The sequence below is a fragment of the Leucopleurus acutus genome (assembly GCF_964270905.1).
Source record: "Leucopleurus acutus genome assembly, chromosome: 12".
Lineage (NCBI taxonomy): Eukaryota > Metazoa > Chordata > Mammalia > Artiodactyla > Delphinidae > Leucopleurus > Leucopleurus acutus.
Window position 1 is genome coordinate 53,034,525 of NC_139154.1, and position 15,904 is coordinate 53,050,428.

General features: G+C 37.2%; 1 protein-coding gene across 1 annotated transcript in view; it reads left to right on the forward strand.

Moving 5' to 3' along the window:
* BIRC6 (baculoviral IAP repeat containing 6) overlaps positions 1-15,117 on the forward strand; it is a gene marked incomplete at its 5' end in the record, with an annotated part of 236,934 nt that extends 221,817 nt beyond the window's left edge. The window contains 3 exon segments of the mRNA XM_082852055.1: positions 4,196-4,384; positions 10,116-10,250; positions 13,954-15,117. Of these exon segments, the coding sequence (XP_082708181.1) occupies positions 4,196-4,384; positions 10,116-10,250; positions 13,954-14,133 (504 nt within the window). The 3' untranslated portion in view covers positions 14,134-15,117.
* Positions 15,118-15,904: the final 787 nt, after the last annotated feature.

Here is a 15,904-nt window from a genome sequence, read left to right on the forward strand (position 1 = left end):
AGAACAAGAGAGGCTGTATCTTTTCTGTGGCAAGAGTGAATCGCCTTGTTTTGTCCAGATCTTAGGGGAAAACTTTCAGTCTTCCCCCATTGAGTGTGATAATAGCTGTGGATTTTTCATAAATTCCCTTCATCATGTTGAGGACATTCCCCTCTACTAGTTTCTTGAGTATTTTTAACATGAACAGATGTTGGATTTTGTCAGATGCTTTTTCTGCATCTATTGAAATGATTGTATTATTCTTATTTTTTATTCTATTATTATGATATATTAATTTTTTGATATAAACCAACTTTGCTTTCCTGGGATAAAGCTCAGTTGGTCATGGTGTGTAATTCTTTTTGTATGTAACTGGATTGTTTGCTAGTGTGTGTATATATATATGTGTGTGTGTATATATATATATATATATATATATATATATATAGGCCATGCTGAGCAGCTTGCAGGATCTTGGTTCCCCAACCAGGGATTGAACCCTGGCCCAGGCAGTGAAAGCGCCAAGTCCTAACCACTGGACCGCCAGGGAAGTTCCAGTTTGCTAGTATTTTTCTTAAGGAGTTTTGTATCCATATTTCTAAGAAATATTGGCCTGTAGTTTTTTGTGTGTTATACTGCTTTATAAACATCATACTAGAAACAAATGCATCTAGTCAGGAACACATTGCCCTTTGTTGTCTATTAGATTCGTTCTTCAGAAGCAGACTACAGAGCCTTAGGAAAAATTACTTAATTTCTTTACTTTTTGAATTTTATTTATTCTTGGCTGCGTGGGGTCTTTGTTGCTGTGCACAGGCTTTCACTAGTTGTGGCGAGCGGGAGCTACTCTTCGTTGCAGTGCACAGGCTTCTCATTGTGGTGGCTTCTCTTGTTGTGGAACACAGGCTCTAGGTGCACGGGCTTCAGTAGTTGTGGCACACAGGCTCAGTAGTTGTGGCTCGTGGGCTCTAGAGTGCAGGCTCAGTAGTTGTGGCGCACGGGCTTAGTTGCTCCGTGGCATGTGGGATCTTCCCGAACCAGGGCGCTCACCCGTGTCCCCTGCATTGGCAGACGGATTCTTAATCACTGTGCCAAAAGGGAATTCCCATATGTGACTGGTTTTTAATGTTGCTGTAATCTACCTAAAATACATATTAATGCGTTATGAATAGTTTGTTCCAGTTGGATGTTAATAAAGATGTCATGTGCAAGAGGAGTTAAACATATTTAATGTCACATAATCAACCATTTATAAATGTATTTATAATATAATAATATATAAATACTACCATTTTTCTTAAGATGGAAAGTTCTGGAAATCAGCCACTGATTATAGTTCTACTCAATAGCAGCATAATTTTCCATAGAGGAGGATGCTTACTATTTTGAAAGGCTAAATGCATTTTTAACTAAGACTGGTTTCTTTCCATTACCCTAAACAAGTTATTAGTTTGTATAACATAGTTTCTTGTTGCAAATTAATATTTTGGATTGTATACTCTGTACTTTGCTGTGTTTGAAATACCTATAATGAAAATTTTTAACATACCAGACCAGGTCAAAGAATTAAATCTTCTGACAAGTTATAATTTGACAATAAAGGCATTCATAGGAGGCAAGATTGCTGACTGGTTATGGCCTGGTAGGGTTAAAATTTTTGTTTGACACAGACAGTGAAAGGAAGCTGTTATATATGGTTCTTGATTTAGTCAGCCTCTGAATAAAATATAATGAGAACATCTTGCAGTTTTGTGGGTGCTAACATAAAGCTAAAGAGGAGAGGAACTGTAAATTCAGCCTATGAATAAAAGCTTTTTTGACTCTTGACTTTATGAAAATGTCAAAGAACTGACTAAGAATCGGTGAACTTCCACTATGGAATGCAAATATATTCTGTTTATTACTAAGTATAACTTATATATAGCATATTATGGTACGTAATAGATATTTTTCTGTTAATTACCGACTCATTTTCAACTCATTCTAAGAAAACACTTTAGCCAGATGTGGCTATGATAAATATTGGGTCTTTTTGGTTTGTTTTTTGGTTTGATCCAGGGAGCTCTTTTAATTAAGTTTTGTTGATCAAAATGGAACTCATGCTGACTGCTTTTTTGCATATCCGTATTACATAAGTTAAAATTTATTGTTTTTAGAGTAGAAGTGATTTTGTTTTGCATTTTGCTATCTTCTGGATGTATGCTGTCATTTTCACTCCACGAAAGAATAGCTATTGTGTATTAATTACACGTATGAGCCCTATTGTTTTACACCTCTCAACCCCTTATTTAATTCTCACAGTCATCCTATAATGTAAGTAGGTATTATTTCTATTTACAGACGACCAAAAAATGGATTCTGAGGGGATAAAGTTATTCTGCCTACCTTGGTCTCTCTGACTTCAAAGTATAGTGTATCTCAGAGTTAGATAAATCCTATTAATTTAGAATATTGAAAATCAAATCCTTTTAAAAGAGAGAAATCCTCTTCCCAAGGATTTATTTACTGGTTTTTCATGGGAGTGTTTTATGGGCTACAATAAAGTGTGCTGTGAAATAAAATGAGTAAGTAGGTCAGATAATTCAAGACTCCAGAAATTCCATAAAATGAATATTTTGACTCCTAAATAGCTGAGTTCACCAAAGAAAAGTAAAGTGACACTCATATATTTCCTAAAAGGTACATGTTTAAAAAGTAAATAGAAGATGCCCATGAAAAGTAAATAATAATGTCACCCAGTGAGAAAAGAGCACGTGTTATAAATTATTCTTTGAATTTAATTCCAAGAAATATCGATCTCTGCTAATTTATTTGTTATCAAATGCAGATGTTATAGTTCAGTTTTTTTAGCAGACAATATTAAACTCAAATTTATTTCTCAAATATAGTTTTCTTTGTTCTGTATACAAAGCATCTATTTTTCATTTCCTGTATATAGTTTAGCTCTTTTAAAAAGCCAGATGTGTTATGAATCTGAAGTAGTTTGTAAATTGTTTGAATCTCCAGCTGCTTGAGATTTATAAAACTATATTTTGTCTCAAAGGAGTTGAGGTTAAGTAAGTAACTGAATCCTATGTTACAAAATTTCTTTCTCCGCCTTTGTAGATAATGGGAATATACCCTACTCATATAAGAGGAAGATTATTTAAAAGGGAAAAGGAAAGGAACTAATAAATATGCCCTGGAAGATTATTTCAGAAGTGTCAGATTTGAGTTGGGGGAAAGTATATAGCCAAGGGAAATCACTTTCCTTTAGTGATATATTTAGTTTCAGTAAGTTTAAAAATTACGAGATCTTTGCCTCAGAATTATACAGGTTAATTTTTTTTTCCGTAGTTGACCTTGGCCTCAGTAACATGGTTACTTCAGGTCATATTTAACTTTGTGTATTCATAGGTCATATATTTCAGGTTCAAGTTATCGATTTTTTAAATTTTTTAAGAAAATATATTCCTTGACTTCTAAGGTGCATATCCTTGATGTTGTTTAATCATCTTCCCTAAAGAAAATGCAACTGCTGCTAATTGTTTTTCATTTATGAAGTGGGAAAATTATAGCTAATATTTTCCTGCCTCCAAAGATGTCATATTAGCCAGTTATGTAAGTATATTAGCAAACAGTACTATACTAACTAAGAGTGAACTCTCAATATTGGTTATATCTAGAGAAACAAACCTTCTGGTATGTAAGTAGGGGGTCAGAGCTGGTCTTAGAGCCATGTCATCTTGCCATTGAAAGCTTCTGGTAATATTTTTGTGATACCGTGAAAGTAAATTTTCCTTGGAATGAAAGTAAAGACTGCGTCACGTGTAGTTTTCCTTACAAGTGAGTATTGTTAGGAGTACATTGTTAGCTTTATGCCCTTTAAGAGTAAGGACAGTTCGAGCAAAATGATGTCTAAATTGGTATGGGATGTTTATCAGCAAGTTTTTTTTTAGTAGTTTCAGGAAATAGGATCTTCATACCTATTTTTCTTTTTCAAGGATTCAAGAATATAAAACATATATATAAATACTATATAAGATTCTACTGTACCTATTTTAATTTTGCTCTAATAATAAAGTATTTCAGTGTCAATTATTAACATCAGTTTTATGGTGATAAAGTTATGTGGAAGCACATATTAAAAGGCACTCCTAGTTGATAAAGCAAGGTATTAGTTTACTGGTAGTAAAAATGTCCTATCATAACTATTCTTTATTTCTTTGGTCCTCAGGTGTTGGTGTCTGTTCAGTCCCTTATATTAGTAGCTGAGCCTTATTTTAATGAACCAGGATATGAACGGTCTAGAGGCACTCCCAGTGGCACACAGAGTTCTCGAGAATATGATGGCAACATTCGACAAGCAACGGTTAAGTGGGCAATGCTGGAACAAATCAGAAACCCTTCACCATGTTTTAAAGAGGTATGTTTAATAAAATTAATGAAATACTTCATTAAAGACATAATAGAATATAGTTTAGGTATTATACTTCCCTTTATATCTGTGGTATACTAAAGTTTACTCTTGTTTTTAGTCATGAAAAATCAGTAATAATATAGTACAGGTGAATTTTTTAAACCATTTACTTCCTAAAAGGCATCTGACTATATTTTTGGACAGTTTTATTAATTCTTTATTTTTCATGGCTACTGTTCTACTAGCATACTGTGCTAGTTATTATGTTAGTATATGCTAGAATATGTTACAAAAATATTCTTCATGAAAATATTCTTTTTTATTAGAGATTAAGAGACTTTCTAATTGTCTTGCAAATAGAAACTTTGCCCTTATACTAATATCTGTGTGTGAAATTGAAGAAAAAGACATTTTCTTTTCTTTAGGAAAAGTTGAACTTGGTTTCTGAAACCAGTCTTGGTACTGTCACGTGCTTTCATTTTTACCACATCCTGAAGTGTGGCTCTTTTCCTGTACTTAGTTATCTCTCCTTAGTCTGCCTAAAATATGGTTGTATTTTTTACTTGTCACATTAGATTACTTCATCACATCTTCCTTTAACTCTGTCATGAAACATTTTTTTTCCTAAATTGTTTCCCTTGATCATCAGTTTCTTAGGTTGTGCTAGAAACACAACACTTTAGAGGAAAAATTGGCATATTTACCTGATAGAAAATTGATCTTTAATACAGTTAAGCAAATATTATGTGTGAACTATATGTAGCATTATACGCGAAACTCTCCTCATTAAGTAGTATCGATGAATATACTCTGAAGGAATGTAAAAACGTTTCTTCCTTTTGTTATTACTAAATGACTTTGCACTTTGAATGACATAGTTGGGTATTTTACTTTTGCAAAGGCTTGTATTCAAGGCTGTGGGTAATTACTTTTCCTAATATTACAGGAAATACAAACATGCATTTCTTTGTACTCTTAAGCATAATGTTCTGTCCCTTTTCAAGTTTGGGCTACTTACATTAAGTAATTCATTTGGCAGCCGTGTGGAATATCAGCTGTTACTAGGTACTGCACTAAGGTACTCTGAACTCAAGGAAAAGTGAAAGTCAGTTCCTGCCCTTGATAAACTTATATTCCTCCTGTTTGTATCATAAATTAATTTCTTAGTGCCTTTAAGACTCAAATAACGTATCCAGATATGTAAACTACTTGACAAGTCTACTAGAATGTATAATAACCACCTCAAACTTAACACTGCAACACTGCACTCTTGATTCTTCCTTCCTTTCTTCTCTCAGTAAAAGCACCATGGTCTAAACCCAAAACCCTAACAACGTGTGGCTTCATTCTTTTACTCACATACCACATTCAATCTGTTGACAAATTTCGCTCTACCATTCAAAGCATAATCAAAATTTGATGAAAAAATATTTTCGCTGTGACCAAAAAGGGCTTAATTTCCAAAATATACAAACAGCTCATACAGCTCAATAATGAAAAAACAACCCAGTCAAAAAAATGGGCAGAAGACCTAAAGAGACATTTCTCCAAAGAAGACATAGAGATGGCCAATAAGCGTATGAAAAGATGCTTAGCATTGCTAATTATTAGAGAGGTGCAAATCACAACTACAGTGAGGGGGGCTTCCCTGGTGGAGCAGTGGTTAAGAATCTGCCTGCCAATGCAGGGAACACGGGTTCGATCCCTGGTCCAGGAAGTTCCCACATGCCGCGGAGCAACTAAGCTTGTGTGCCACAACTACTGAGCCTGTGCTCTAGAGCCTGTGAGCCGCAACTACTGAGCCCATGTGCCGCAACTACTTAAGCCCGCGCACCTAGAGCCCATGCTTCACAATGAGAGAAGCCAGTGCAATGAGAAGTCCACGCACCGCAATGAAGAGTAGCCCCCACTCACCGCAACTAGAGAAAGCCTGCGCGCAGCAATGAAGACCCAACACAGCCAAAAATAAATAAATAAATAGAGTAAATTTTTTAAAAATTTACAAATAACAAGTGCTGGAGAGCGTGTGGAGAAAAGGGAACCCTCCTACACTGTTGGTGGGAATGTAAATTGGTACACCCACTATGGAAAACAGTGTGGAGGTTCCTTAAAAAACTAAAAATAGAGTTGCCATATGATCCAGCAGTCCCACTCCTGGGCATATATCCAGAGAAGACTCTAATTCAAAAAGATATATGCAGGGCTCCCTGGTGGCACAGTGGTTAAGAATCCGCCTGCCAATACAGGGGACATGGGTTCAAGCCCTGGTCCGGGAAGTTCCCACATGCTGTGGAGCAACGAAGCCCGTGCGCCACAACTACTGAGCCTGCGCTCTAGAGCCTGCAAGCCTAGAGCCCATGCTCTGCAACAAGAAAAGCCACCACAATGAGAAGCCCGTGCACCGCAACGAAGAGTAGCGCCCGCTCGCCACAACTAGAGAAAGCCCCGCACACAGCAACGAAGACCCAACGCAGCCAAAAAATAATTAATTAATTAATTAATTTAAAAAAATGATACATGCACCCTGATGTTCACGGCCACACTATTTACAATAGCCAAGACATGGAAGCAACCTGAATGTCCATTGATAGATGAATGGGTAAAGGTGTGGTATATATGCAGTGGAACACTACTCATCCATAAAAAAAAATGAAATAATGCCATTTGCAGCAACAAGGATGGACCTAGAGATTATCATACTAAGTGAAGTAAGTCAGAGAAAGACAAATACCATATGATATCACTTATATGTGGAATCTAATTGTACTTAAATCTAAAATGAACTTATTTACAAAACAGACTTGTAGACACAGAAAACAAACTTATGGTTACCAAAGGGGAAAGGGGGTGGGGGAGGGATAAACTAGAAGTTTGGAATTAGCAAATACAAACTACTGTATATAAAACAGATAAACAACAAGGTTCTACCATATAGTACAGGGAACTATATTCAATGTTCTGTAATCATAATGGAAAAGAATATGTATGTATATGTATAACTGAATTACTTTGCTGTATCCAGAAACAGACACAACACTGTAAATCAACTATACTACAGTTAATTAATTAATTAATTAAATCTTCACCCTGGCCAGCCTATTTCAAGCTCCCATTACTGGGACTTCCCTGGTGGTGCAGTGATTAAGACTCTGTGCTGCCAATGCGGGGGGCCCAGGTTTGATCCCTGGTCACGGAACTAGATCCCACATGCATGCTGCAACTAAGGAGTCAGCAAGCCACAACTAAGGAGCCCACCTGCTGCAATTAAGACCCAGTGCAGGAACTTCCCTGGTGGCACATGGGTTAAGAATCTGCCTGCCAACACAGGGGACATGGGTTCGATCCCTGGTCCGGGAAGATCCCACATGCCGTGGAGCAGCTAAGCCTGTGTGCCACAACTACTGAGCCTGCACTCTAGAGCCCGCGAGCCACGACTACTGAGCCTGCATGCCACGACTACTGAAGCCCACACATCTAGAGCCCATGCTCCACAACAAGAGGAGCCACCGCAATGAGAAGCCCACGTACTGCATCGAAGAGGAGCCCCTGCTCCCCACAACTAGAGAAAGCCTGTGCACAGCAACGAAGACCCAACGCAGCCAAAAATAGATAAATAAATCTATTAAAAAAAAGAATAAAAGACCTGGTACAACCAAACAAATAAATAAATATTTTTTAAAAACCAAACAAAAAAATCAAGCTACCATTACCTATTGCTTGAATTGTTGAAGTAGTTTTCTGATTTCGCTGCTTCCACTTTGTCCTTCTACAATGGTTCTCCACGCATAATCAGATCATCTCACTCCATTGACTTCCCATTAAAAGAAGATGAAAACACAGAGTCCTTACCATAGCCTTCAAAACTCTACATTGTCTGGCTCCTGTCTACCTATCCTTCAGCATCTCTAAGAGTTCAAAGACTTTTGATACCAAATGTTAGGTTGTGGAACAACTGGAGCTCTGATATATCAATACTTTGTAACATATCAATACTTTCAGGTAATAAGCTTAATATATGCTTTATGACTAGCAATTCCATTCCTTGGTATATGCTCAATAGCAGTTGTGTACATATTGGGTGTAGAGAATGTTCATAACGTTGCCAAAAATTGGAAACAGTCTGATCAGCAGAATGAATGGAGAAATTATGGAATTTTCATAAAGTGGAATACAGCAGTGTAAATGAGTGAACTCCTTCACACATTAAGATGGACAAATATTATAAACACAATAAAGAGCATAAGAAGCCAGGCACAAGAGTACTTTCTATATGATTCTATTTATAAAAAGTTCAAAACTGAGTTAAACTCATACTTAAAGAAGTTAGTATAGTGTATACTTTTGGATGAGGGTTAATGGTAAGAAGTAGCACAAGGGGATCTTCCGGCATGCTTGGTAATGTTCTGTTTCTTATCTAAGTAGGGGTTGTTTTCTTGTGTTCACTGTGGGAAAACGCGTTCAGTTATACACATGATTTGGGCACTTTTCTGTATATGTTAAACGTCAGTTTTTAAATGTATTGAAAGAAATTTGTAAGTATACACAGTCAGTGTAATTTGTTGGTTCATGCTTAAAGTTTTGTTTTGTTTTCTGGAAGAATAAACTGCTAACACAGGGGACTCAGAGTGGGGACATGACTTTCACAAAAAGGAAATATGTATAATTTGAAACAATAATTCTTTCTCATCTTTTAGAACCTAGCTCACATTAAAGGGGTACCCCTTGTCCATGAATGCTTTTCTAATTTTCCCAGTCAGTTGGGACCTGCTACTTTTTTAATTTCATGGGATTTGTTTTTGTTTTTTATTGTTGTTTTGTATTTTTCAAAACGTATCTTTTTCTTGTGCACTCATCTCCCATCTTATTCTGTGGTCATCATGGTTCTTCGTATCAGGTGGTTTCGTACTCATTTTTGTATCCCTGTATGCATCAAACTCAATAACTTATTGGTGGTGTTTTATGTCCATTCCCAGTTTTTCCTAATTTTTCCCTTGTAGGTATTATTGCCTTTTCTTTAGAGGAGACAAGCTCATTGGGCAACGTAGTAAGTAGCTCACCCAGAATACAGAATAATAATTCCAAAATGATCTATTTTCTAGCTTAAATTTGTCAAAAATAGACTTTTACTACATCCACAGAAATTTTACTTGGTTTTTCAAAGAAAGAATTTTTAAAATCTGAAATGTAAAGCACATTTATCTTAAGGAGTTAAACGTCATAAAATAAAATCTTGTTCATAAGTTAACCAGAAGACAAAATTAAGAGAGTAATAATATTGCCTATTTGGGGCTATGTTCTGATATCTGTGCGAATGCCTGTGATTGAGAATCTCTTCACTCATCTAAATGTTCTTTGAGTTCTCTTTGAAAGATAGAAATTGACAGTTTTTCTGTTGTCAATACTTTTTCTCCTGGTTATTCATTTATTTACATTTGCCTTCTGACTCTGTTGTTTTATAGATGTCTTATGTTCTCTGGATAGGATTAACTACTGAAATGTCTGAGTGGGATTGGGCATTATTTTCTGCTTATAGAACTGGGTATTTCAACACAAGTCACCTGATGTCATAATCCTGATTCTTCCCTGTTAATAATGTAGAGTGTTAACCACATTGAGTTTTGTGGAGAGAAAAAAAATGCCATGTCTTTTAAATTTCATGTTTTTGTAATGCCACATACTTTGTCTTTTAAATTCTGACCCGATCACATGTTGTTCTCTTGCTTGGTTTATTCTTAAGGTTATACATAAACATTTTTACTTGAAAAGAGCTGAGATCATGGCCCAGTGTGAGGAGTGGATTGCAGACATCCAGCAGCACAGCAGTGATAAGCGGGTAGGCAGGACCATGTCTCACCATGCAGCAGCTCTCAAGGTGAGTAACCCTCCCTAACAGGAGCTTTGTTGGTGGCTTTAAAAGAAGAGCTGTATATTCACTGACAGAACCGTGATGACTGCTAGAAAGAAACATTAAATTTATTAAGTTCAGAGGTTACCCAGAAGTCTATAGAAAAGATACATTCCTTTTGACAATGAAGTGACAGTTCCTAAAATTAAAAATGAGTATAAGGACTGAGCCAACAGAGTTTCATAGAGTTGTTTGACAATGATGGCAACAAAATGTTCTCCATGACAGTTTGCATTAGCTTTTCCCTGAGCCTCTTACATTCCACAATTTTATTACTTGGAGTAATGAGGGAGATGGTAGCTGCAGAGCCTCCAGCAGCTGATTGATGTGGAAGCATCTGTGATACAATCCTGTTTTGGGGGCAGTGAGCTGTTGTTTTCAACTAGGGCGTTCACAGAATGGAAATGTAGTACATGATGGTTTTGGAGATTTTTTTTTTTTTTTATGTGGGAATCATACCTCCAAAGGCCACCCTTTTTTCCCTGCCTTGGGAGATACCTTTCTTTACTTACCTCTGTTCCTTTTATCCTCCACTGATTATGGTCGTCTCTACTGGCTCCTTTCCTTCTAACTTTAAAAGTATCTTCACTTAAAATGATTAGATGATAATGATAAGGATTTATTAGGTTTTTTTAATTGGTGAATTTTTTTAATGTCCCTATTTTTCAGGTTACATACAGAAATATTTATGAATGTAAAACCATACAATATCTGGGGTTTGCTTCAAAACAAAATGAGAAAAGTGGTGGTATTATAGATGAAAGAAGACTAGCTCTGAGTTGATAAATGTTGAAGCTCGGTGATAGATTCATGGGAGTTCATTTTATATTCTGCTTACTTCTGTATATGTTTGAGATTTTCCATTATAAAAACCTTTAAAAAGAAAATTTTTTTTCTCCTTAACATTTGCATCCCCTTAAGCTAGTTTTATTTTGCCCCTGTTATTATAAAAATGATTCTCTCCTTTTACTACAAAAACTAGAGCTGTTAACACTTTTGCCTCCATTTTTAAATAACCCTCTCACCAATCAACGTTTTGCAGTTGAATTTCCATTCTGTGGAAGTGACCCGCTATCCAGTTCTCAAAGTGACCCTGGCTCTGCTCTCTCTGCACCTCTCTCCCCTCCGTGCACCCCTCTCCCCTCCGTGCACCTCTCTCCCCTCCGTGCACCTCTCTCCCCTCCGTGCACCTCTCTCCCCTCCGTGCATCTCTCTCCCCTCCGTGCACCTCTCTCCCCTCCGTGCACCTCTCTCCCCTCCGTGCACCTCTCTCCCCTCCGTGCACCTCTCTCCCCTCCGTGCACCTCTCTCCCCTCCGTGCACCTCTCTCCCCTCCAGGCCTTTACAGATGCTTACTTTTGCCTGCTCTACTGGCTCACTTCCATTCAGTTTTCAGCTTAAATTTCACTTCATGGAAACTTGCCTTGACTTTTAAATTAGATGGTTTCAGTATAATCTCTTGTAACACTGTTGCCTACTTGATAAAAACAGTCCTAACACTGGTCTAATGTTCTTTTTTTCTCTGTACTTTTCATCTGTGGGCTATCTTGGCTCCTCTTGTCACACTCTTAATTCTTTCAGCTTGTTTTTTCTTTCCCCTTCTGCTGGATGATTGTGTACCTGAAGCCTTACTATTTGGCCCTTAGGACTATTTTATTCTCTTTCTCTATCATTGTATCTATACCCCTGACATTGGCCATTTTCTCTTTAAAAGTGACTTTGCAAACTGTTGTCTGCTCTTGGCTTTCTCAAAGTCATACTACTGGCATTTTTACTTGGATGCCCTGTCATCACTCTTCATTGAAGATCTAAAAGAGAACTTATCTTTCCTTCAGTCAAATTTTATAACCTTCTGTATTTTCTTAATCTTAAACAACTTTTCTCTGTCTAAAAATCTTCAAATTTTATTTAACTCCCGCTTCATCTAGTATACCTACCTGGTCCGTGCTAGGTCCTATCGGTGCTGCCTTCATACGGGGATTCTCCTCCCCATTATTCTCAGTTCCCATAGCTCAGTCGTTTAGATATATCTTTCCCTTACACAAAACCTCGGTGGCTAAAGTCCAGCTTCTTTTGCTTTGTTATTTCAGTCAGTGTCTTGTTTTTATCTCAAATTCTTATTCTTTGTTTCTGTAATGCCCTGATTTGGAAATCTCTATCCTGAATCAGTCCAAATTTATATCATCTCAGGTATACTTTTGCTGCTGAGTGCTACTTGAGAAAAGTATGCAGCTCTTCAGTTTAATTTCACAATAAAGGCATAGTATTCCCACCTCAACTGGGCCTTCATAATTGTCCTTTTTTATTCTTCTTCTTCCCTAGTTAGTGTTTTCTTCTGTTGTCCATGGTGGAAGAGAAATAGGGGCTAGAAAAATTTCGAGTTACCAGTATGTAAATATACTTTGAAACCTTAAAAATGGCTGCAAATGTGTAGTTGTCTTATCTTGCTTATATGTCTTCTACTTCTAACCAAAGTTTAGCCTCTGTAAAATCAGAGATCATATAGTTGGTCCTCCATATCCACAGGGGATTGGTTCCAGGATCCCCTGCAAATGCCAAGATCCACAGATGCTCAAGTCCCTTAGATAAAATGGCCTAGTACAGTCAGCTCTTTTTATCCAGCTGTGTCCTCCTTATTTTACACATTGCTTTTTTTTTTTTTTTTTTTTGCGGTACGCGGGCCTCTCACTGTTGTGGCCTCTCCCGTTGCGGAGCACAGGCTCCGGACGCGCAGGCTCAGTGGCCATGGCTCACGGTCCCAGCTGCTCCGCGGCATGTGGGATCTTCCCAGACCGGGGCACGAACCCGTGTCCCCTGCATCGGCAGGCGGACTCTCAACCACTGCGCCACCAGGGAAGCCCTACACATTGCTTTTACATTGTTACTGTTGAGCACAGTTCCTTGTTCTATAAATGTTGGTTAATTTTCAAAGTCAGCTATTGACACAACTAATTTTCAAAGCCCTTGGTGTGAGATTTGAGGTCATTTCTCTCCTACTGGAAATTTATAAACTAAAACTTAGTGTTTGTAAACAACCAGCCACTCTGTTAACATCTCTGTATCCTTCCCTAAATGGCAGTGTGGGGTAATACAAAGTTATGTACTCTCTCTAGATCTTCTTTTTCATTTGCTTACATTTTAAAAAATTCTTATGATTAAATTATTTATAAGGTGTAAGCCAGGCATTACATGAGGCAATGAGTATGAAAGATTTCAAACGTTTTACATAGGGCCTAGTTTTCATTCACTAAAATAGCAGTGGTTTTATTTTAATTTATGGACTGTCTCTCAAAAATTTTAGTCAGAGGCAGCATGTATTACAAGTTAAGGTGTTATTCTCTTTAATTTAAAACTATATATGGCAAATGACTGGTGTCCTCTGAGTCATTAGTAATGCTGTTTTTGTTACAGGTGTTGGGGCATTGGTAGGGTCTGTGGGCATGCTACTCAGTACTCAGGGCTTACCAGCAGCATCAGTTACTTTGAGGTTAGAGATTTGTGCCAACTTTGTTCACTGCCTGTTAGAGCAGCTAGCTTAAGGAAGGTCTTACTAAATTTTTGTAGACCTAATGCTTTGGGTTTTGTTTTGAACTCAGTTCTTCCCTCCAGTGATGTTGTGCTAGTGTCCCAGGGTTTACAGTTCTAACATCACTCATTTTCCCCTGTGTAGCGTCACACTGCACAGCTCCGAGAAGAGCTGCTGAAACTTCCCTGTCCTGAAGACTTGGACCCTGATGCTGATGATGCCTCGGAGATGTGCAGTGCCACAGCGGGTGCTGAGGAGACTCTCATGCATGATCAGGTCAAACCCAGCAGCAGTAAAGAACTCCCCAGTGACTTCAAATTGTGAGCTGCATTGATATGGACTTCATAGACGCAGAGGCTTTGAAGCACAAGCCAAATATGTCAATATTTGTATGTAAGAAACTAATTATGTAATAGGTAATGAAACTGAAATTATACTACACCCTTAAGGAGATCCAGTTTAATTCAAGGTGATCTTTTATTTACCTGTACAAGAGTGTAAACTTTTTTGTGCTTTTATTTTTCACTTGTGAGAACCACTGATTGGTATGTTCAACAAATTTGTGTATACAAAGAAATGGATAAATCACTGATTATATAAGGGAAACTACCTTAGGAAAGAATGTTTACTGAATTTTTTTTTTTTACTGTAGAGTGAAGGGTTGTTAACAAAGAATATATATTGGTCATTCTTACAACTACTATTTAAAGTCAGCAACTTTTCACTGAATTTGATAGATTTTATGTTTGGCCATATCTTCATGCTCATATTTGATTTCTGAAGACCTCCTACATACACTTCAATAAAAGTTAAATGGACATACTCCCTCTTTTTTGATTTACTGGTACATTTTTTAAATGATAAATCTGCCATAAAATGCATTATAGCTGGAGACTTGCACTTGTATGGATGAATTTATTACATTCAACGTATTTAATTTTATGCTTTCTAAAATTCTAAGATGCAGAAAAATAAATGAACATGATTTTATTCTATGCCAATATTTGGGCCTGTGAATGTATCTGTTATTTGAATTTAAGTATATGAAGAGGAATGGTCAATTTGAAAAGTCACTCTAAACTGAGTTTTTCCTAAAGGGCTCCTTTCTTCCTGGACTATCTGGTTTTATTACTAACGTCACATGTATATGTTAAACATTGAGGCTCTGTAGAGCAGAGAGGATGTACCTCTCTGGTGCTGTTACAGTACATTCTGTACTTGCCATATAGGCTCATTTTCATGCAAATTATTCCTAGAGCCAAATAAATAAAGACTTAGGTGTATTGGTATGTCTTGTTTCTAAAACAGTTTGCCATGGTGTGAAATGCTATTTCTACAAAGAATTGGACACTTTCAAGAGCTACTCACGGGAAAGGGAAGGCTATTTTTTTCAAGACCAGTTATCACAAAGGAAGAGCTGAGGTGATTCTTGATAGTGTTAATAGAAAATAAACTGGAAACCCTGAATCTGGAGCTGACCTGAGGGAGAAGCTGTATCCTGAGCAGTGAGTTACTCTCTGAAGGAAAAGGGGAACTAGGGATCATGATACTCTCTCAACAAGGTACAGAGCTCCTTAAAGTGAATAAAGTGTGTGACCAGGAAATCAAAGGTTCCAAAACACATAGCATTAGGTCTAGTGGGTGATGAGTTACACAAGCATGACAAAATCGAGTCAGTTTGTGAGGAAGCAGAGTCAATTAAATGTTACTCACAGACCTGCTATCTTATAGCTCAGTATAAAATTAGCAGCAATAAGTAGTAAAAGGACGGTCATCACATCAATCCTCTAGGCCTTTTGTTTTTCGGTCTGTCAGGGTCCTGTCAGGGATAGATGATAAAAGCTTCTATCCAAGTATATTGTTTACCTCCAATTTGGGATTTTATTTTTAATCATTAAAATAAGGTAGGGTCATTTCCCTAATGGTCATTTCACACCATTAGTCCTCAGAAAACTTTATAAAGGCTAAGTAACAATATCAGTACTGTAAGTTCCAGTTCATGTTTTTTAAAAACCAAGGCCTAAAGTCTGAATTTGAGACTTTAGTCTAATTTGATTCCACCTGGAATCTAGACTACAACAAACATTTGAGCACT